Genomic DNA, 24,916 nt, shown 5'->3' with positions numbered 1-24,916 from the left:
TTTCTTTCTTGCGGTAAAACTAAGATGTTATGGATTATGGTATATATTTCCCTTATAAAAGGGAATGTATATATTAAAATCACCCTAAAAGGGTCTATGTACTTTTTGTAGGACAAAAAACACAATGTCCGCAGATTTACATTAAACTTACACAGTTTGAAGATAATGATAGTATGAAGCTGCCCTGAAAATATTACTTGCTGAGGTGCTGTAGTTTTTGAGAAATGAGTAAAACAATGTCATGAAAATAATTTTCGTCTCGGTGATCATGAGACGAAAAATATTTTAGCTTGTAAAAACGTTTTTTTATGACATTGTTTTACTCATTTATCAAAAACTACAGCACCTCAGTAAGTAATAGGTTCAGGTGCGCTTTCTACTATCATTATCTTCAAACGGTGTATAAGTTTAGTGTAAATCTGTGGACATTGTGTTGTGTGTTACAAAAAGTACCCAAATCCTTTAAAGTACAACAGCTTTCGATAGTATAAAGCAATTTGGGAATCATTTCACTTTGAACTAAAGCTGTTATGGAAAAATTTATCAGTTTTTATCCCCGATAATTTGGCTCTGTCAAGCACTACTGACAGTAACGTCTCTCAGATGGTGTATTCCAATTACGGATTATTCTTCATTATAAACATTGCTCCGGATTTTCGGCTATTATCTCATAAAAGTACCCCCTTTTGAAATGGAATTTTAACAGTATAGTTTTATTGTTTGCCGTCAAACATTGTCTCTGTCCCTAAACAAATATTGTGCTGAAAAATATTTAACGCGCTTTGGAAAAAATAGTTCTATTCGAAGTAAGCCTAAGTCACAGTAAAACCCATGGCTTGTAGTTTACTTTCATATTGTTGTGCAACATGATACAAATATTGGTCAGAAATCATAGAAAGCATCCTTATAATAATGATCAATACTTATTATTAAAATGTAATTATGTACAGCAACAAATTAAACATTGTTGACGACAATTGCTTTCTGGAGTCTGAACATGTAATGGAAATGTATTTATTATGTAACCTACCATCTCAAATAAAAAACTCCTTTGTAAGAAACATTTAGTGTAGTGATTTGAATCCATTTGTCATTGAGTATAACCCTTTAGTCCCTGCACCGCCCGAGTTTGCTGAAATCCAATTTCTCAAGATTCTTGTAGTAAATTACTGGAATCATAGTTCAAATTTTAAAAGATAGCCATGGCTTAATGTGTATGCACAATTGTTTACCCTTTCGGTAATATTTGTATAAAAGTACAAGTTCTCATGGGAACAATACATGCCTCGCGTTAAACGGCTACGGTAATTTTTATGGCGAATATTTTTGTGCACGGATAAAATGGACACAATAGCTTTTCAAGGCTTTTGTCTGGCTCAATGCTCATACTGATTAAATGCGAAGGCGTTAATTTTCGACAATATCATCATAAATGATGAACAGTTTGCTGTTTACTAATGAGCGTTTTTATCTTTCGTAAGAGCTAAATTATTTCATCATCATTAGCTTCGACAAGTCAACTGTGAAGGGAGAATTAATAACGATCTATAACAACTAGATATAATTATTAACAAATGCGTAGACCTACTAATGACTATCGAGTTTTCTTTTGATGTCCCTTTTTTTCTACAAACACAAGGTTTCCTCGTACCGCATACAGTGTATCGCTATAGGCGGCTGGGCGGTACATTGGCTAAATGGTTAAATCATCAGGGTTTTCCATAAAAGCAATGACGGAAACTCTTCCTAGTGGTTTAAATTATCAGGTTTGTCTAATGCAGCCCAGCCACCCCAGTGTGAAATGCTATAGGTGTGCACCCGGATAAACTCACAGTGCAAAATGTTGAAAACATTTTACCAACAAATTAATACTTAGAAGTCTCACAACTTTAAGAGTAAAAGGGGAAATTATTTATTTATTGACTCTTGAACTTAAATCCTCTGCTCAATTTCATATGGCGAGTCCCAGTGACCATCGAGTTACACTCTCTGCAAATATGAAAAAAAAATTAGGGCCTAGGAGGCCTATAATTTGTATAACATGTCCAAAATTCAAGTTCCATTTTTTACACTGAAACCGTTTTGGTGGGCTCTCAAAAAATTATGTCTATCTGTACAATAATATTTTGTGGGCCTAGATTAAAGCTCTGTTTTCTCCTTTTTTTGGGGGGGGGGGGTGGTGCACTCTGCAACCACAGAGCCGTATATTGGCGAACTTTGGGTGCCTAGTCTGCTCACTCGGTTGCGCTGCATAACCGAAAATGTCGTCCAGCAACCACGTGGCCGAAGGCGCAACCACGTGGCCGAAGGCGCAACGCTCTTAGTGCACAGCTCTGGTTGCGACAAGCAGACACGCAGCAGACGGGGACAAATGTCATCATCAGCTTGTTGTGCTTTAAATTATAATACATTATTTTCTGAATAATATTTGTCTATTATATCATCTAGCATTTGTTGACATCAGCAACTTGTTAGTGTGGCACACCCGCTCGAAAATAGTTTGGTAAGATTAATGGCGCCCTCAATCGAATATTATTATACTCCACTTCGCGTACATTTATTACACTACAGGATCCTTGAGCATCCTCACTTTACCTTATGAGATGCCGTTTATCCCCCCCCCCCCCCCCAATGGCCTGTTCTTGTCTGCCATTCTGTACAGTCCGCCTGTGGTCTTATATTATGCACATCTCCATGATCCTTTACCTTTTCAGTAATGTCAATAATATTTCATTTATTTTGTATTTTGCTTTGGCTTTACCACTTAAGTGCTAAAATGTACCATTTCTCTATATTATGTGTCTATGTGTTGTTATCAGTTTGTTGTTCAACTTTATTAGTTCAAGTTGCCCTTTGCCTTTTAGTCAACTCAACATCCCAAAAAATTAGAGAGTCACCAAACTGCATTTTATGGTTTGTGTTTTCAATTACAATATAATATGATGATTGTGAAAGCAGGAGAGGTATGAACAAAATCTTGGTTAAAAACATAACTAGTGTTTGTTGTTCCGTGTATACTTCTGTCAGTTTTTCAATCACAAGACCCCCCCCCCCCCGCCCCCAACTCAGTTGATTCAGAGTTGCTTTCAACTACCCCCTCTTGTGAATGTTAGCTTGTCTGGGAAAAGAGGTTTCGTTGTAATGGTACGGGTCATAGCATCGTGGAATAAGAGTAGGCTATTCGTCTAGTGGTTATTGTTACGGGCTTTTCGTCGAATGTATGGGCATAGAGCCGTCATCTTCAACAGATGGAACGGTTAACAATGGATGGAGTGTAAGCTGCGCTGCTAGCACACAATGTGCACGGAAGTTCAAGGCTATGGTGTGTTGTTTGGTGATATTTTAACTGTTGGTGTTTAGAGAACAGTGTCCTAGCTATGGGCAAATACAATGAGCTCTCCAATCACGATTGGTATGTGGACGCCCGTGTCCAAGTGACTGTGCAGTTAACCATGGTACAATGCTGCCAACCATAGGTACCAGTAGGCATCAGTTTCCCGCTGGGCTATCTAAACGGAACAACTACATCTAGGTTTTAAAACATAGTGTGTTCGTTGACAGTTCAAAGCTATTATGCGGGTTTGCATGACTTAGTTTGGAGATACCAGGTGTATGATGTACTAAGCGTCACCAATGCAAGGAAATACTTTGGCCGGCTACATTTTGGACCACACGACACCTACTACGATCACGATCCAGCTACCACCAAAAGTCACTCTGTGGACCACAATGATCATGGAATTTCTATAGCAATTAATTGAGAAGCACCGTGTGTTTCATAAACTACAGTGCTACTATCCAGTTTGTGTTTGCTGAAGTGACACTGTGGAACTGTACAGTGAACTTTACTAGGCCTACCGGCCTGAACTTCGAGGGTCGAGTTTGACCAAAGGACATTGGATTCGGACTCGGACCTGGCATACATGCTTGCCCTCTCCTTTTTGACAGTTTTGTCTTTTTGTGTTTGCTATGCCACAGCGTGCCATCTGTATTCTACATGCCTTCGGCCTGGTGTGTTTTCTAGTTTTAAGTATCCTTACCCGATCGACATTTTGCCAGACAGCGGGCTGGCTAGCCACCGACTACCCTGACCCGCAAGCACAGCCGGGAGCCTGCGGGTTTTCAGCGGACCGGTCGGCCACCGTGACGCCCACAACAGACCTCAACGTAACTTGGGTATGTGACCCGGACAACGTTCTCACCATTGACGAAGGTTTGTAGTTACGGGGCTATATTTGGAAATAATTCTCTTTTCTAGGAAGACGACATTTAATTAAGGTAGACTTATGCTGTCAGTCTTACTACACAAACCTTGAGGGTATACAGTATTGTTCATGAATGACATTTCGTAAAGGTAAAAACGACTATCAGTCATTAACCAAGAAATATTCTTCGATATAATTTTGTAACAAAATGCCCCAAACAACAGAGCAAGTGTAATGATGTGCTCCCTAAAAAATACCCAAATGCCATCCATTTTGTACATGCCTGCCAAATTGTAAATTTTGAGGTCTCATCTCCTCAACACAACAAAACACAATTGTGTTGATGAGTATTGTGTTGTGTTGTAGGCATATAGCAACAACTGAATACTAATCTTCAGTGTAAGATCAATCTACCACTAGTCAAGTTTAAACACAGTTTTTTTGTAATGGCTTGGTTTAACAGAATACGTGCCACAGTCATTTTGTTAAAGATTTTTTTTTCTTCTTCCATGGTTTCATGTTCAAAATATGATTATTTTTTAGTCCTTCTTATTATCTTGTGAAAATATGCTCAAAATAATTATGTGAACGGGGCGCAGCTCAAATTTGCTCAACTGTTTGTTTGATGCTCAGTGTTGTAGAGCTAAAACAAACTACTAAAGTATAATTGACAGTTTTCCCACAAGGGCCCTTTATCTCTAACTGTAAACAGTTAAACATCATCTACAATAACACTGTCATGTCAATTGCCTCCTTTGTCAAACAAACAAGTACTTCGTGATAGTAATAAACGACGTAATCCGCACTAATCTGGTGGTTATTTTATTACCGCTATTTGCAAATGCTACGTCTGTTAACACTTCAACAGTGTGAAACATGGACAGCACTGCAATCATAGCAACACCATCGCGTATTAAACCATTTAATGCTCGCATCTCTTTTTAAATTCACTGACACTAGCGATTTGGTAATATAAATGGAGCCAAGGCGTGGTAAATAATTGTTCATTATACGTGTATGAGATTGTACCTTTGATGATACAAGCATGGAATTTGGAACTACAGTTAGAGTATGTCATGAGAAAGATATTTGGCTATAGGGCCATTCATTGCATAAAATTTGCTTTTACAAAAATGCTCATAATGCAATGGCCCGCTAGCCATATTGTTCGTGACATAGTCTGATGGTGTTCCAAATTCCATGCTTGTAAACATCAAAGGCACATTCCCCCACCAATTTCCCCTGTCTGCCCCACCAGTGGACCTATTGTGTGCCTGAATGTCTGATCCGGCATTGTTCAATTCAAAGCAACGTTAATTATTTTCCAAATATCCCCATCAAAACAGTAGCCTATATATATATATACAGTCAATAATTATAATGAATGTGGAGGCGCGTTCCAAACAGCTGGGCATGTCAATGAACAGCCTACAAAACCAAACAAAACAACATCACTACAAAAGACAAATAAACAACATAAACAACTACAACAAGTACAACACCTGTTATTGAGTAAATTGTGAATGTATTTCTCCCTCAAAATACTACAAATTATTGTGCTGATGGAGTGCCGAACTGGATTTCAAGAAAGGCCAATATCTCATCAAGACGACTCTCTTTATGTCGACCGATAAGACAACTTGCCTAATACAAACTAAAAACGGGGCCTGACCCATTTAATTTCTGGAAGAGAATCCAGGTCAACATCCCTTTTTAAATACCAGTTTCCTGGTCAGCCTGACCAGAAATTGGTCAGTGACCAGGGGTAAATTCCGACCAGGAAGTTTGTAGAGTGAAATGATAAGTTGACCTCTTAGTTTCAGAAATTCGTCTCGGTGTCACAAATTATCTTGCCACTTCTACCCATTCCATTATAGCCTTTTTGAGATAATAAATTAGTGGAAACTATAATATGAGTGCTTGGGTATATACACAGACAAATTTACCCAAACCTGATAGTGATATAGTGTCCACCATACCTCAAAATGGCTTCACAATGAAGTGCCACTGACATGATTATTGTAAAACTTTATTTTTGAAAAGGTATACACAATATTCCAGCAAAAGTTCGTTAGGCTAACATCAAATGAGTCTGTTGTTGCAGATTAACTTTGGCAAATAACCTTTCCTTTTTATTATTTGCATTCTCTCTTTTTTTTCTTTGGTTGATGACAGGGGTTGGTGGGTAGGGTACCGTAATGAAAGAACGGAAAACCAATTATTTTCCTATGCAAAATAATTTATTTGAAATGCGTCGCTGAACACTACGACAGTGTATACTGTTCGCCCTTTGGACTGAGCGAGAGCCATTGAATGTGTACAACGACAAATATTCAGCTCATGAGCCTTGGAATAACAACTCAGAAGAGAAGATCCTAAAAGCTGTTCATACAACAAATCTTGTTCTTGTCAACGCCCACATGTGTATTTTTTTTATCAGTCGCTTAAACGTAAAAATTGATTGGTATACATATTGTTTCGTTTTAATTGTTGAGCTGGCCGTTTTGAAATAAATGTTACCGGTATAAACCCTCTCCGCTCATCCAGTGAATTAGTTACGTTAAAATGCGGTGAAAGTGGAGAAAAATAGCGTTTAAGATATTACTGAAAATCCGGAGAGGTTCTGTCCGTGCATCGGGAAGAATAATATGCAATTGGAATATATAATCGGAGAAGCGCTACTGCCAGTAACGTTTTTCAGATTCAAATTTTGGGGGATAATAAGTGATACCGTTTTTCATATAACCGCAGTTTTTTGACGTGAACAGTTTTCGACATTATATTTACGTACACAAAGCTAAGTAAGTTTTGATTCCCATTAATTTAGGGGCATACCGAACGTATACAGATCGTTTAAATTAAAAGTATATAGACATGTTTTTTCCCAGAAAACTTCCAACTCTAAATAAAGACTTGTCGATTGGGCTAACTGTCTGCATTGCTCTGTGGTTTGACGAGGCAGATCTAAGCTAATTGTCTCGGTCCGTGTCAGCTGCGTGGACGGATCAGAACAACAAACAAACAAATTATCTTTCTAATCGCTATTCAATTACAACTTGACCTATTATTTCACTGTGCGCTGGTTAAGTAGAAGTGTCATATTTGGTTGTGGGTGGAGACAGATGCTACGGGAGCTGCTTCACGTGGGAAAGCCCATCAATGGTCCCAGATTTTTAAAGTTGCCTTAAAGGCATAGGACACTGTTGGTATTTACTCACAAATTATTTTTTAGCATTAAACTTGGTAACCAGCAACTGGATGCTGTTGATATAACAAATTGTGAGAAACTTTCGATAGTATAAATCATTTTGCGAAGCATTCCACTTCGTAAGTAGTGAGGTTGTGTAATGCCCTAACATTTGAAGTTGAGAAGCGTTACTGCAGAACGCTTCTCAATGTGTGTACTCTTATATTAGGAAGTATTCTTCCTGCGTGGATATATTCGCTCCGTATTTTCGGCGATATCTCAAAAACGCTGATCAGCAGAGTGGGGGTTCGAATCCCCAACCGTGACACTTGTGTCCTTAAGAAAGACACTCTTAACCATTGCTTCGTCCTTCGGATGGGACGTTAAGCCGTTGGTCCCATGTGTTGTGTAACGAATGTAAAATAACCCAGTGCGCTTATTGAAAAGAGAAGGGGTTCGCCCCGGTGTTTCCTGGTCGTGGCTGCTGTCTGCGCCGTAGCACCTTGTAAACCCCTACACGGTGCTATATACATTTCTGAAAGTTTGTATATTATACTCAGCGCCTTGAGTACCTTGTTTGGTGGAAACGTGCGCTATATAAGACATTAATAATGTTCACATGTTAGGCATTGTATATATCTACATTTTTATATGAATACAACAATCGAACGATTTAATAAAAGAACGAAGGTATGCTTTGCCTTTAATGACCTATATGCATAGCAATTAATTATCCGTAAACCGTATGTTTGTCTTCACGAGCCGTGTGAGTTTCCGACCATCTGCGACCATGTAGGCCTCCTTCACAATGCTGCATATAACCATTTACCCCCTTGCACCGGCCGCCATCTTTGATGGAACATACACGAAAGTTTAACAATAGCTGAGAGTCAATGGTTGAGAAGATGGCGGTCAATTACGTCATGTTTTCCCTAAACAACCCTGTAGCTAATTTACCGTTGTTTGTTCATGTCTTTCACTTTTCCATTTTGTTACATCAAAGATGCCAGCCAATGACGTCCTGTGAAATCCATCTACTGTTTCGTTCCATTTTTTCCAAAAACAATCCTGTAGTTAATTTACGTTTTGCTTTGTCCATATCTTTCATTTTCCATTGTGTTACATCAAAGATGGCGGCCATTGACGTCATGTGCAACCCATCTATTTGTATTGTTCCATGTTTCCACAAACAATCCTGTAGTTAATTTACGTTTGCTTTGTTCATATCTTTAACTTTTCCAGTGTGTTTCCATTGTTTTTAATGACGTCATGTGAAATCATCTATTCATAGGCATAATAATTTGTATTGTTCCTTGTTTCCCCATGTATCTCCTGTAGTTAACTTACCTTTTGCTTTGTTCATATTTTTCTTCTTTTCTGCAGCCATTCTCTTGGACAACTTCCTCAAAAGTATTTTCTACCAATCGCCCTGTGACTGCAAGGTGGATAGTTGCCCAGGTGGTGACGTCATCCCATCTGGGTATCTGATCGGTGTAGCCGTGGTGGATAGAATGAGCTTTGAAAATTACGAAGGGTAAGAGGTTACGATTAATTTTTGTTAAAATAATTGCTCAAAAAAAACTTAATTGCAAACTTTCTACAATCTACAGACTCGATTTGATACCGGGTACCATGGGTTTTGACCATCGGGGCTAAGGTTCAACAAGATTCTGCATCATTTAAAGGCAGTGGACACTATAATTGTCAAAGTCTAGCCTTCACAGTTGGTGTATCTCAACATATGCATAAAATAACAAACCTGTGAACATTTGAGCTCAATCGGTCATCAAAGTTGCGAGATAATAATGAAAGAAGAAAACGCCCTTGTCACACGAAGTTGTGTGCGTTTAGATGGTTGATTTCGAGACATCAAGTTCTAAACTTGAGGTCTCGAAATCAAATTCGTGGAAAGTTACTTCTTTTTCCAAAACTATGGCACTTCAGAGGGAGCTGTTTCTCACAATGTTTTATACCACCAACCTCTCCCCATTACTTGTCACCAAGAAAGGTTTTATGCTAATAATTATTTTGAGTGATTACCAATAGTGTCCACTGCCTTTAACCAATTTTTTCATGCTTCTCTTGCAACTTCGATGACCAATTGAGTCAAATTTTTTACAGATTTGTTATTTTATGCATCTGTTGAGATACACCAAGTGAGAGTATCGGCCTTAGGTCCAGTGCCTTTAAACACTCATTCGACTCTGATATAATATCCGAAATAAATTAGTCTGGACCTTAGATGAAGGTTTTTTCCCTCAAGTTGTTGAGTTCTCATCAAGTCTTATTATGATCAATGTTTGGCGAAGGAAAAACACACGGACGGTGCCAGCATAGCCGGTGGTTATAAACAGTGTTCGAGTGTGTGTGTGGTCAGTGCAGTGTTTTATCACGAAGTTTGTTAAGCTATGCTTGGAGGATTGTGATCAACATGTGCGCACTTGACTCCTCACTTGACTTCTCGCGCACGCGTTCTGTACATTGTGTTGTTGCCATCTTGGTTTTTCAACCGGGTTCGAGATGGTGGCCGTATTTAAAGGGGGTGCATCCCATACTAAATTAACTCCCATAGCATAGAGTGCAAAATGTTGAATATTCAAAAATACACGTAAAATACTTAGAAGTCTCACAGCTTTTTACAGTAAAGGGGAAATTATATAACTGTCTCTTGAACTGTATCTGTAATCGTCTGCTCAAATCATTATGGGGAGTCGCAGTGTAATTTTGTAATTTTCTAAACGTCTGAGCATCAGTCTTGAAAGATAACCCGAGGCCACACCTCCCACCAAATAGAACCACTTATATTTTAGGGCCTATGTCATCCAAAACACCTCAAGTTAGAAGTCAACAACCCTCAGGCCAAGTCACAATTTGAAAAATATTAACACTGTGTCCCTTTTCTTGGGTTCTCAAATCTGTCTTATTTATAGAATATTTTGAGGGCATACAAACAAAATAATGAGTTTGACGCCGCTGTTTCCTCCACATTTAATGGGGATGCAACCGTAAGACGGTCAAGATGGCGTACGTAGTTACGTCAGTGACACGCTTTTACCTCAGTATTCCTTCTCAGTTAGTTCTCCCACCCTCGTTGCTAAGTTACTTAGGTCCCATCGCCCAACAGAATGGTGCTACTAAGCCGGGGCCGTATCACATGGGACACGCCAAGTTGCTATTTGCGTCCCCGCCTTTAAGGTGTCTGCCGCAACGGGGCATGAGTGCCTCTCACACCACACTCGCTGTCGTAGCAAACAAAAATAATGTAGTTTCCGCACTGCTGTATCTACACGCAAAATGACTACAGATTATCTGCTTGCCTGGTCATTCTTCATTGCGAAGTCGAAGCAGTTTTTCTCATCATGAGCGCGCAGTCGATAAATCCATAAAAAAATCCCGCCCGATCTAAACAGTTTTTACAGGATTATGATTATTCCCAATTCGTTTGAAGAGTACGAGGAAACGTATCCTCATAATCCGCATTGGACTGTTATGCCTCAAGACGTGCATTTATAACAATGAAGCAGAAAAAGTATAGGCCTATGTGCATGAAAATGTGTTTTATTTGCGCAAACATCCAAGTAACATTATGAACATATTGCAATGAAATTTGTTCGCTCTGAACTCCTTGATCTGTGCTCTGAATAATGAACTAAAGACGAGAAGGCCTACAGTGCACAAACTGTGGTGTTAAAATTGACACAATGGGTGATGTCACATATAACAACGCGTGTGTGTGTGAAAATAACACCAATGTTAATTGATTTTTTGTTGTTTGCAGAAAGAAGTGTTTCTGTTAGTTTGGTGTAAGTTTTGATTATCTATATAATGTGACAACACCCATTGTGTCAATTTTAGCACCCAAGTTTTTGAAGTGTTTTTGTACAAACAGTTGTTTTGCCAAAAATGAATTTTGAGGGTTTTTGTCTCCAATGAAAACCCACACACTTTAACTCATACCCACGATCCCCGGACATATGCCTTTTCTTGATTTATCTCAACCTCTTGGGAAAAATTGACGCACGTTCACAAAACCTCGCAGGTAAACTGCTGTGACGGGGATTCAAACCCGCAGAGGATGTCTTAATCCAGCTGTACATGCACAAGACGGACATTCCGAGCTAATCGTGTGTCTTGTTCATAAATAAGACGTGTCGAGTTGACGTAAATTGTAAATATTTCCTGTTGTTATCCAACTTATGGAAAGAAAGGGTCGCAGATGTTTTCGCGATGAGTGGCTGTGTCTTGCCACTACTTTGCTTCCTACCAGACGGCTATTTTGACACGCAACACTCTTCATGAAGGTATAGTGCATTAGACATGGACACGCCTGTCCTCCTTTCACACTATCTTCGCACTCTCCCAGGAATGTTGCTCTTGATTTGTCAAGCGATGACACATAATAATATCATATCAGAGGCAACATACACCATGCAGGTGCATTTGAATTGCACACCTTAATCATAGAGTAGACAGCTTTTCGTGTACACATGTATATACACAGACCTAGCCTGGACATCTGACGTCACACTTTAAGGCTCGTGAATTACGCCAGAGAGAGTGGCCACAAGTCTAGGTCAATTCCCGTCCATAATCACTTTACAACTACATTCATAATACAGGCGACCAAACGTGCAGCCGTCAAACGTCAACTCGGTCCAATCCAAAAACATATCCAATGAAACCATTGTATCAAATGAAATCACTGGTTCTGAAAAACAAGTAGGGCCTACCTGTCTTTATCCTTGCGGATAAATACAGGGGACCAGTCTTACACAGATCAAGTCCAGATTGATGGCTTCTACAGTGAACATGCGACATGGTATACAGCTTAGCTGGTAACCTTATTCTGGTAAGCATAATGTTGTTATGCTCAGCTACTTTCCCATGCTTTCATACAGCTCAGCTGTGTGAAATTGAACTCTGGCACATGACATGTGAACGTCATTAGGCAACTGGGGCCTATAAGGTTCATCAGCTGGCACGTGCCACACGTGTTGGGAGTGGATTTCAATCACCGCGCCGGACAGTTCCAGGGTCAGACCATGACCTGGGGAGCGATACACTGAAGGGAATGGTGCCGAATACGTAAAGAGTCAATTTATACGGAGGGAATGGTGCCGAATAAGTAAAGAGTCCATTTCCACGAAGAGAATGGAGCCGAATAAGTAAGAGTACATTTCCATCATACACTCAAACACCGGAAAAACTCGAGACGTAACCTGTCAATACAGCTATTCAAATGTCCCCTTATATAGAACGTTAGTCGGTTAGTCCTACAACAACTCGCTCATTCATGATCTAATTAATTATCCGGATCTTCCAACCTCATGCCATTTGAAAACCAATGCACCTTCTGTGTCAATTTCGAGGTGTCACCTCAGTAACGAAGTCTCCCTGCCAGCGTGTATATTGTTCACGTATTAAATCCATGTTCGTTTTCAATTACAGCTCCAATATTTCATGGGGCCGTTACAATATCCTTATACATGTCATTTTAACACGGTTCAAGCAACGGTCATTTATTGGTTTAAGACCGTTTTTTGTTTTTTTAACCACTTTGGTCACTGATTACAATGAAGGAAAAGAAGAAGATCAAAAAAACAGAATGGCTACTGTTGACAGTGGACACGTTTAGTAATTGTCAAAGACCAGTATTCTCACTCGGTGTATCCAACATATACATAAATTAATACATCTTTGAAAGTTTGTGCTTCATAGGTATCGAAGTTGCAAAAGAATGGTGACAAAAAAACACCATTGTTGCACAATTAATGTGTGTGTTTTCAGATTCATTTATCAAAGGCTGCAGGCCAAAACTCTTTCTCAGATTCAAATATTTTTATAAAATTACCTCTTTCTCAAAAACTACATTTCTTCAGGAGGAGTCGTTTCTCACAATGTTATTATACTGTACCAACAGCTCTCTGTTGCTCGTTACCACGTTTGTATGCTAATTATTAATAGTGTAGTAATAACAAATAGTTTCCAGGGGGTCGATTTCACAAAGAACTTAGGACTAGTCCTAACTTATATAAGGAATATTCCCATAGCAGACATTGAAAACTTAAGGCTGGTAAAGTTAGGCTCGTCAAGTTAGGCTCGTCCTACCTGGGATGTGAGATAAGACTAGTCTTAAATCTTTGTGAAATCCACCTATGGAAAACTTAAGGCTGGTAAACTTAGGCTCGTCTTACCCGAGATAAGACTAGTCTTAAATCTTTGTGAAATCCACCCCTGTACCTTTAAAGTCTCACATCGAGATCTAGATTGAAACGTGTCTTGCCACCCAATCACCTTGACTGTTTCTCTATATATATTCTCTGCCCAGGGTGAAATTCCCGAGTTTATTAATCAATGATGGGAGGTCCTATTCCTGACTGCGTGTTTACCTTGACACTAAGTAAACTCAACTAATAATATCTAACCAATTGAAGAAGTGCGCAAAACCATTAAACGGCATTTAAAGGCACTGGGCACTATTGGTAGTTACTCAATGTTAGCATAACAACTTACTTGGTAACGAGCAATGGAGAGCTGTTGATATTATAAAACATTGTGAGAAACGGCCCCTTTAAAGTAAACCTAGTCATTGAGGAGAAAGCGGTAATCTCTCACTCAATATTAAAAGAGTTTTATATTTTGTTAGTCTGAAAGCACACAAATTTGTGCAACCATTGGATGATTTTTAGTTCATTATTCTCTAGCAAAATTGTTAATCAATTGAGTTCAAGTTTTCACAGATTTGTTAATTTATGCATGTTGGGATACACCAAATGAGAATACGAGTCTTTGACAATTACCAAAGGTGTCCAGTGCCTTAAACATTTATGATTTCAACCAATTCAATTACGGTACTTGGTTTTGATATCCCTTTTTAATTTGTCCACCAGGAGGGATTTCCAACCTATAAATGTTATAGCTGGAGACTTCGCCAAGGCGACCAGACTGAATTGGTTCTCTAAGCAGGGATGCGATGACTCTGCTGTGGTCTTCTACTCAAGATTCTCAAACGAGGTATGTACGGTGCTCTAGAAGTGCCATTTCAACTTCTTGAGATCCTTAGATAATTTACTGCAAGATCAATAAAAACTCAAAGTGTCGACATCATTAAATGATTAACCTCTGGATGATGACTTTCTAAAGTAAGATATCGTCTTCCAAATATATTTTTCGGGGGTTGTATTGCTTATTTTATTCATTGGATTGGTGGTGTAGGGTTGGGGCAGTGGGCGTTAACCCGCCATTTGGCATGGAGTTGCCATTGAGTTGCTACAACAGTCCATCAATGGTTCTTCACAGTTGATCAATGCCCGTTACGGATGCCCGTTACGGATGCCCGTTTTATACGGATACCCAATTCGTCCAAGAAGTTCGCGTTGTATTCCTTTATGAGTTATACCATACTATATTACTATTGGTAATGCTCGCTACCAATTTCTAATGAGAAATAATTATTTATTCTTGACGAATAAGTAACTCTACGTTACAAACTACTGTACTTCAAAGTTGTACCGTAAATTTGATTCGTTATTACGAATCTATATTTGTTTGTCATTTAAGAAATACTTGGAAAATGATATGTGCTTTGTTCATGAATGAGTTAATCGTTATTACAAATTACTTTTTATTAGTCACGTCATTAGCTTATAATTGGGAACGAATGTGTTGCTCAGGCAGGTGCAGCTAAAGCAATTATAACGCGGACGTGTTTTAAAACAGTGTGGGGTCAATGCTCTAACCTCACAACAGTCACGGTTTGCAGAAAAACAAATGGCTGCATATTGACAAGTATTCCGCATCTAAGTCATTAGTCAAGTGATTCTATACTTTGAGTTTACATATCAAACTGGTGAGTCGGAGACCCGGTGTGGCGGTTTCAACTTTCCGCTGTGTTCAGTTTTTCGAATGACCAAATATGGTAGCATTGCGTCATGCGATGCCTGCGCACAGCAAGCGAAAGCAGTCCATTTTTAGTGCCGTATTGAGTCATCCGTCACCCGCCGGTAGCTGTCATGGCGGCGTCCACGTATCGAGCACAACTAGCGGCAAACGCGTGGATCGTATGAGTTGTTTTTTATGCAAGCAGAGTGTGACCTACCTAAAGTTGTACCCATGTAAATACACGTAAAGATGGGGCAAGAGGTTATGTGACTACACAGAAAAAGAATCGTAATATAAACAATTTGGGGTCACTGCTGAGAGAGCTACAGTACTCGCCAGGGTACTCGCGGCGGTATCTGACAGGTCACCCGGAAAACCGAACACGCCGGAAAGCTAAAACTGTTCGACAGTGCTGATATGTCCGACTACGTCACCCGGAAAATTGAACACGGCGGAAGACTGAAACCGCCACACCGGTGTGTTGGTCCCGACTCCCGTGTGTTGTGTAACGCACGTAAAGGACCCAATGCATTTATCGAAAAAAGAAGGGGTTCGCCCCGCCCTGTGTTCCAGGGTGGATTTCACAAAGATTTAAGACTAGATTAACTCGGGTTATGACAAGTTCACTCGTCCTAAAACTGAGGGCCAGCCTTGCGTTTTTAATACCTCCATAGGTTAGGACTAGTCTTTGTGACCCCAGTTATGATTGGCTGCATATTGCGCCATAGCACCTTGTAAACCATTACGTGGTACTATATCAAAGGAGTAGGTCTCGTAATTCAAACGTAGTCCCACAAACCTTGCAGGAAAATACTGAATGTTGGAGCGTCACTGATGAGTGACTGATGTGAGCTCTACATAAGAAGCCACTATGATTGAACTACAGCCCAAACCAACTAAAAACTGGATATAAAATGCAATCACTACACCTATCGTTCTTGTTGTTGAAATTATTTTTGTCCAATTAGTTAGTGTTCATAAGTGACATAATGTGTTCCCCTATAGTTTTCCCGCAACACGTAAAAACCTCTTGATCTCTGTGGTGCCTCCACTCCCAACAGTCACCCCCGACTGGCACCTTGTAACGTGTATGAAATAAAACATGAGAACGATGTTTTCAACATAACATAAAGCGAACGTGGACGAGGTGGATTCGTGGTTGTATACGAATACAATGTTATCACTTCACAGTCTATCGATTTGTTATAATTTGACGGATTACACTTTGATTAAAAAAATAAATAAATAATGTCGTCGTACAGACGAAGGTGTGGAATGGCATTGTAATGTAGCCAAACAATAATGTTCAGTGTGGATTTATTTGATGTGATATTTTCAGATGCTTCGATGCAGTACATTTTTGCCCGCATAATGGAATGAGTAAACCTTTATTAAGGTGTGCCCTTTGTAAAACCCTTGTAATTGAATGGATTCTGTACGTGAGATTATGAATGACACAACATTCATACAGGCATAATTATACGTTCATTCACAATGTTATGCCGTGGATTTAAAAAAAAACTTACACCATTCGGAGGTGCATCTATAGTTATTATACACGATATTATGATAGGCTAAGTGCAGTTTTAAGAAAAATATTCAATTGCACACCCACAAATGAATTTATGGCATTTTGTTTTCAATTAAACAAACCGCAATAAACAAATGTTATTTCGCATGACTTGCATGCAGCGCAAAACTTTTCATAATTTCGGGCAGGTTAGTCTGTTATGATGCAACAAGCAATATTATTGTCTATAACTTTTGATGTTGGTTCTCCGGACTCAAGTTTTTGAAGCCTTTTTAAAGCAGAAATGTTGCTTAGCCAATTTCTGTGCTAGGCATAAAAGTAACGGGGCAATTGTCAAACAGGTTAAACTATTATGACATTTTGGCTGGTAAGCTGTTTCGGCAAAGCAATATTTGCATGTGCTTACCTGCAACTTTGCAGGTCTCGCTCTTTAAAGGAAATTTCATAGCGCAGGTGTGTCGGTGCAATATGATCGCCTGCATAATGTATCTCACAGTGACTGCTCTAAATTCCGACGCCCCTATATTCCGACGCCCCTATATTCCGACTCCCCAATGTTCAGACAACGTGAATATATGGGGTCAGGGTTAGGATTAGGAAAAATACTCTGGGGTGTTGGGACATAGGTGTGACGGTCGGAACATGTGTGAAACCGCATCACCCTGTACGTTCTTGCCCCATCCGGATTCATTGACATTCATTTCAAGCACAGTTCGGGTGTATTTCCCATGGCCAGATTAGGTATAAATGGATTAAACATTAAGTCATCGGCCGCCATCTTTACTACATTGAAAAGTGCACCGTGCACTGCGCACTACTCTCAGCCAATGATAGTCTTTCACGCGTGCACATTTCATCAAAGATGGCGGCCAATGTACGGGGTCTAAATTCAACATAATTTTTATTTTATAGATACGTGTGATTTTCTTTTTGCTGATGTCAACGTAGCCTTTGATGAGACACAAACAAATAAGTACACAATGACATTCACAAATTGCGAAACGGTATGTTCTGTGAATGATGCTAATTTACTCAATGCAGTAATAATTTTTGACAAAGGGCCGCACCCACTCGGTAGTACGTTATCACCAATTTGGTGTCGATATGAAAGGTATTTTGCAGAACAAACTGAAGCTCAAGATAGAAGTATTTTGATGCGCGTTTAGTTACGCATTTGGAATGTATAGGTCTGAGGTGCTTTATTGATAACCGCAGCGCATTCTGCTGCAACAGTTATAAGCAACAACTCAGCTCGGTGTTGAACAAACATTATTACACGCGAAGAACATCTGGGTCAGGGTTGACCCTAGACTTGATTCAAGTCCCGTTCTCGTGTGGGAGGTCTCTACTATGGCAATGTGCGCTCGCCGTCAAAATGTTCGGAACAGGTTGGGGAATGCAGAGCATCACGAAAACACTAGTTTTCTGGCGATCGCACGGGATAGAGACTTGAGTCAAGTCTAGGTTGACCCGTATTCGGGTCCTATTTCTGGGTCAGAGATGTCTGATCCGGATGACGCACATTGGAATTGAAATTCCATTTGCAATTTTGTTGGGGGTCAGCCTGACCAAAAAGGTCCCTGTGACTCTGACTCCGGGTCAATTTTGACCCAGGAGTATTTAGAGTGTTGATCCTGAACATGTCCGAGATCTCACCACATTTTTTGGTTTGAGCCTCTGTGATTTCCCGTCTAATGTTAGAATTCCATGCACTCAGGGGAGCCTATAGTCCACAGATCAGTATTGACTAAAAACATTCATGACATGAATATTTGAATTATTCTTTTCCCCAGCTGCCACTGTTACCTGTATGGTTCGTCCTCGCTACCCGCATTGGGTTTCCAATCTGTTTCAAGTTGGCGACTTTAGCGATAATGTTACTTTTAGATTCGGAATGATCCAGGCACGTTTCCCACGTTCGATCGCACTGGATCTGAATAATTTATCTCATCAAAATGCAGTTATCTATGGGGAGACAGGGTTTAAAGGGGATTTTAAGTGGAAAGCATTAGGCTTCACTTCAAATTAGTATAGGCGTCACATCGTTTTGAAGCTTGATATTAAGTCAATGGAAGAGGTCATGCTATCATTCGTTGGTTTTCCAAGTATACCTCATAAAACCAACCTTTGAAAAGACGCTTTGTTTTTTCAAGGTGAAGTTTTATAATCGTGAGACTTATATTTGTGTAGGGCCTACGTTCGATTAAATGAACTGGAATGTTTTAGTATACTGGGGACTAGCTCACCTAAGGCTGAAGGCTTGAGGCGCGGCCGGAAGGAGTTGGACGGGCCGTGTACCTGGGGAGAGAACTCGCTTTGCGATGTTCTTCACATAATGGAGTATGTGGATGGTTTTCAATAAAGCTATAAGAGAGTTGGAAATAGTAGAGAAATATCACAGAGTTCACTGATGAGCAGTGTTGTTGACTGGACTCGAGTCAGACTTGAGTTGCCAATTTCACTGACTTGTGACTTGATTTGACTTGAGGGGAAAATTAATTGAAACTTAACTTGATGATTAAACAACACTGCTGATTATATAGGAGATGTTAAATTTGTATCGGGGATAAAGATTTTTTTTCCATACACCGATGCGTGTTTATACTCAGTACTTTCCCGAGTCCTGTAAAAAAATATCACAGGCATGTTACTCGGGTGGGATTCGAACCCACGACCCTTGCAATTCTAGAGCAGTATCTTACCAAGACTATACCGAGGTTGCCCGGCAGCTAGATGTGCATTAAAAAAAAGCAAAGTATCGGTCAACAACGATTTTAGATTCAAGAACAAACTTGAGGCTTTGGGGCTTTGCACGGTGGAGATAAATATCTGTTACTCAAACACGAAAATCTCCTGGTTTTTTTTTAAAAGATGTAGTGGCTGTTTTTGTTCCTCAACATTTGGGCAAGAATAATTTGCTCTAAAGTGTCGTTGGAAGGAGAAAAAGTCCTACCCATCCCTAAACAGCACGATGGAATTGCAGTCTTTTCTCTGAGAAGGTTCAGCACCATGTCTCCGGGGTAAATTATAATCAAGCCTTGTGGACCCTGGAGGATTATTGCCATCATTTCTACTGATCCATCAGAGGGTTTTATCTTTCGTAAGTTGACATTGGATGAAAATTGTCCAGACTTCTGTGTGGTGGAGAGGCTCTGGCGATGAGATGTTGTTTTCAAGGATGGAGATTTATCAACGAGGCAAGAGTACCTTTGCGTAGTTACAGAAGTTTTGAATCGTTGTGAAGTAGCCCCGATCTCTTTTTAATTACATTTTTCAAACAAAATCACCGTTAGGTCTATAGTATTACGTGTATTGCATGGACATGATCTGCTCCTGGCTTTTCGGCAAAATTATTTGAAAACGGGACCACCTTTTTAAAATGAAGTTTTCACATCATACTTATAGTTTGATCGTATAGATGTGACCTGCGACATCACATGTTTACAAAAGAGCCACAGAGCCTGGACTTCCTGCAGGCACAATTTGTACACAGTCTAATGGAAGAAAACATAAAATCTTATATTTTAAGGAGATTGCACTGTCCAATTTTTATCAACTTTTGATACGCGCCATGATCATCTTTAGATGGATACCGGCGCATTATAAATGCCCATTATTATTCTGATGAAAGGGGGCACATCTCAAAACTTGTCCAGCTTTTACTTTCATAACTCTTTGATTCATGTGGAAATTGTGACACAATATGTCAACTTTCCCACAGGACCAGTGTAGTATCTTGCCTGCCAGAATACTCAAAGAATGTACATTGTCACCATGGTCTATACATTTACGTTTCTGCAGTATTTAAAATAGTCGAATGGTTCTAAAACCAAATGTATAGGCCATACCTTGCCTTTAACCACGTCAACAGAGCTTCGCATAATACTTCCATGAAACCTTACCCATTTCTGAACCGTACACAATCAGTAATTGCTCATGGCTTTATCTAAAGCAGCCATCAGGAAATTGACTTGAGAAGGAATTTGAAGTTGTCTTTCATATTTCAAGCATTCCGAAGGAGGTACCACGTGACCTTACTAATCCGATAGGTGCTCTTGAGAAATGATCTGTCAATATTTAGAAGATATGACATTTTTCAACTGAGGGTATAGATCGTCTAGATTGCCTCAGACATGAAAACCCTGAACATTAGTTGGTATTGATAATGGATACAATATTCGCAAATATATAGGCCTATGATACATTTTTGCATGGTGAATGCTCTAATGCACCAATGATATATATTTTCTGTATCAACCAACCTTCCCTGTTTATAAATTGCAAAGGTTCGTTGTTAATTTTCAAATCGATGCCCCTTCATGTGGTGTTGTTTCCGTTTTTGAGACAGACTGAAGACGCCCATTAGTTGAGGGACTTGTTGGTGTAACCCGATACAGCCAATTGCAAGTCAGACTGGAACAAATTGATATGTCTGCAATACCCCTGATTTTCAATCAAAAGCGACCATCATCGTGCCCTTACCACCAAAGGGCCGATTTCCCAACCTTCGTGTCGTCTCGTTTAAATATCCGGAACAACTGAGCGGAATTTTGAATCTGGGGCTCACTGTGACGCAGGGTTGCCATCTTTGAAAAATGTCCTGATTTTTTTTGAAAGGGTTCCCTTTTTTTAATCGATTGAGAAGTAAACAAAGTCCCCATTGAAAAGCACTACGACAGTGGCAATTTTGATGTACACAAACCGCCGGGTTGAGGAATATGCCACGTGCTGCAGCCATACTGAATACTTTCAGTGTAGTCATAGAGCTGTTTTATTATATAGCTCAATGAGTATAGTCTATGGGTATTAATGCAGCCTAACAACTTGCTGCTCTTGGATGTTGGAAATTGCCACATAGGCAAACATGAGTCAAGGCCAATCATCATCAATTCATGAGATATGAGTTATCATCTTAAGTCAAATGACATATGGGGTACGACTTGCTTCAAGTGTGCGACACCTACACTTTTTTTTTCGTTTGCAATTACATGTATTGTCAGGAGATTAGGCCCTACAGATTAAATACTTTATAAAAGTCTAAAATGCATCAAGGAAAGACACATAGCTTGTGAATGTTTAGTTATGTTATGTGCCTTTTTAGGGCGACAAATCGTTTCAACTAATGCCACTGAAAGAAATCATAACCATTGATGTTGGCAGCATGGAAAGTAGCCTGAACATCTGACGTCACACTTCCCGGCTCGTGAATAACGCCAGAGACCGGCATCAACAACTGGCGTATGGTTTAACCTTTGACCTCTTTAATTTCACATAGAGATACGCAGTCAAATTATATTGCGGACCTGGGAGCAAAGTACTGTTTGGGCATTGCCGCTTTTATGCAAGAAGTGACCGTGGGTTCCCTGTAATCCTGTCAAAAAAAACCACCAAAATAGCATTCTCTCAAAGTAAATTTACAAGAGGTATAAACACAATTGGATTGAACGACGGCAAACAGTGAAACTAAATTTAATTTATGTTTTCTTGCCACCAGATGTATATTTCCCTCGGGAAGAAGATGGAGGAGGTCGTATCCGACCTTGAGCTAGCCAGCTTGTACGACTTGGAGCGCCACTACTTTCAAATTGCCACGTCCAGTACCACCTTCGATGGTGCAGGGACCACCACCAGTGTCTCGGTGTATTTGGGCCTTGACGCCATCTTGCGCCAATTGCACGAGGCCATAGACAACGGGCCCAGCATCTCGTCTGACGTTGTGTTTGCCTTCACCATTCCGTTACTCTTGCTAGTCTTGCTCACCGTTATGTGCCTGATTTCTAACATATGCTGTTCACAGGACATGTCCATTGAACCGACCCGGCGCAGCAGAATGTCCAAGGTCAGTAGGTGATAGCGTCCTCATCCGGCGGCAGGCTGAGGTCTTTTTGCGTTCCCCCATCGGCTGGCCGATGCAATAGGTGACAGTGTGGACAGTGTGTGCCAAACGCCAGGCAAGGTTAACCTGAACATCTGACACATCCAGGCTCATAGATTACGCCAGGATATCTGCCTTTTTCACCTTTCACACAATCAGACGACCGAAAGTGCTGCTGCCAAACATCACTTCGCTCCAATAAAAAAACATGAATAAGCTGACGTCACTGCACGTTTATCCAATCAAATCATTGTATACTGAAAGCACCGTTTCTGTAAAACCAATACATGCGGATAAAGATATATGGGGACCAGTCCACTGATCTCTATTATACTCTTATTATAATAGAGATCAGTGTGAGCTTTAAAGTGTGGTATGGGTTCAGTAGATGACAGTGGCACAACGACAGGTCAGGGGTCAGTAGGTGATGACGTTCTCAACGGCTCTTTAAAAATGGATACAAATGTCAAAACACCAAAGCTTCATCAATGTCTTCAGAGCCTGCTTACCCGAACAGTGTGATTATTAACATTCTGGTCAAAACGTTTCAAACCTGAAGGATGGTTTAAGAACCACCCATTATAAACTCGCTTTACTAATTCAATTTAAATTCACAGTGTGTTCATTGCATCAATTTTGAAAAATTATTCTAAAAACTAATGAGAAAATGTCAAAGGCACTTCCCTTAACAGTGGATTGGTGTGCTTCATCCTCTGGGGATGAGAGTGATCAACCTTGCTCATTTAAGAGCAGTTTCGTGACGTCAAGCTTCGGTTTGTGCATAAATTATTCTACTGTTTACACTCTCAATTTTCAACATGACGTGCAGCACATAGCACAGAAACGGCTTCGTTTTGGGTGTGAGATAATTCTTTTGGGTGTGAGATAATTCTGAATGTCCGTACTTGAAATGATTTTGTTTATATAAAACTGCTAGAATGCCATGTACATGAACTCCTGCACGTACGTATGCTATACATTAAACGCATACACAAAATGATATAAAGACCCCCCCCCCCCTCCCTTTGGCCGACATCGTAAATTGTCAAAAAGGATAATGATATCCGGAATAATGAGCTTGCTTTTAATCGCATATAACGTCTGCTATTTCATCTCCTATAGTAATAAAATCAACACATTTTCTGAATGTCATAATATTATACAAAGCCCCAAAGCAATCATATTGTAATTGCCTATTTGAAAGACGTGCGACACACTACGTGTGGAAATTCAAGCTATCCGGATGTATGTAAAAATGGAAAGCGGTGTCGGTATAGTATAATGTACGTACATAAATTCATGTGCATATACTTTATGATCTTGGCGTCATCATCATTGATGTGTTTCCCAGCGTACACCGACTGCTGATTCTAGTTGTGATATATCTTAAAGGTCGCACACTGTTTCTGAATGCAAAGTCTTTTTAATAAAAGATAGTTTCTGGAATTCGGGAAATCAGGGGCAGGTTCTGGTGGATTCACCTCAAAGCACCTAAAAACTAGTTTAGTCTCGGCAAACCAAGGCTTCACGTGGTTTTGAAAAGACCATGGTCAACCAAACAACATTAACTGTTTTTTCTCCTTAATACAATAATCTAAAACTATGCCTCCTTATTATCTTGGATGGTTGCACTATTAGAGGCAGTGTACACTCAGTGTACACTCTTGGAAAATAATTATTAACATAAAACCGTTCTTGATTACGAGTACTGGGGAGAGGTTGATAGTATAAAACAATGTGAGAAGCAGCTCCCTCTGAAGTGACATAGTTTTCGAGAAAGAAGTAATTTTCCACGAATTTGATTTCGAGACGTCAGATTTGGAATTTGAAGTCTCGAAATCAAGCTTCTGAAAGCACACAACTTCGTGTGACCATGGTGCGACAATGGTGTTTTGTTTTCTTTCATTAATATCTCGCAACTTCGACGACCGATTGAACTAAAATTTTCACAGCTTTGTTATTGTATGCATATGTTGAGATAACACCAACTGTAAAGACTAGTCTTGACAATTTACCAGTAGTGTCCAGCCAGTGTCTTTAATGCAAGCTCAACGAATAACTTCCACCTCATAAGGGTATTTCCCAGACAACTCTATGTATGTGTTACCTCTTGAACATAATACTCCGTTCCAACGACCCGTCCTCAATATTTCCAATGAAACTTCGGTTATCAATAACTTATGTTGTTCCTTGTAAATTTGATTCACTTTGCATTTCATGCAGATTTGTAGCGTTTT

General features: G+C 39.8%; 1 protein-coding gene across 1 annotated transcript; it reads left to right on the top strand.

Annotated features, from left to right (window-relative positions):
* Positions 1 to 3,173: 3,173 nt before the first annotated feature.
* Positions 3,174 to 23,703, top strand: LOC117293003. The gene is made up of 4 exons (XM_033775205.1): positions 3,174 to 4,213; positions 8,776 to 8,926; positions 14,283 to 14,406; positions 22,299 to 23,703. Exons 1-4 carry the CDS (start codon positions 3,970 to 3,972, stop codon positions 22,653 to 22,655), a joined length of 876 nt encoding a protein of 291 aa, XP_033631096.1. The 5' UTR covers positions 3,174 to 3,969; the 3' UTR covers positions 22,656 to 23,703.
* Positions 23,704 to 24,916: the final 1,213 nt, after the last annotated feature.

This window comes from Asterias rubens, chromosome 7, assembly GCF_902459465.1.
Source record: "Asterias rubens chromosome 7, eAstRub1.3, whole genome shotgun sequence".
Classification (NCBI taxonomy): domain Eukaryota; kingdom Metazoa; phylum Echinodermata; class Asteroidea; order Forcipulatida; family Asteriidae; genus Asterias; species Asterias rubens.
The sequence above is the reverse complement of the archived record's forward strand: the minus strand, read 5'-3'. Positions and strand labels throughout refer to the sequence as shown.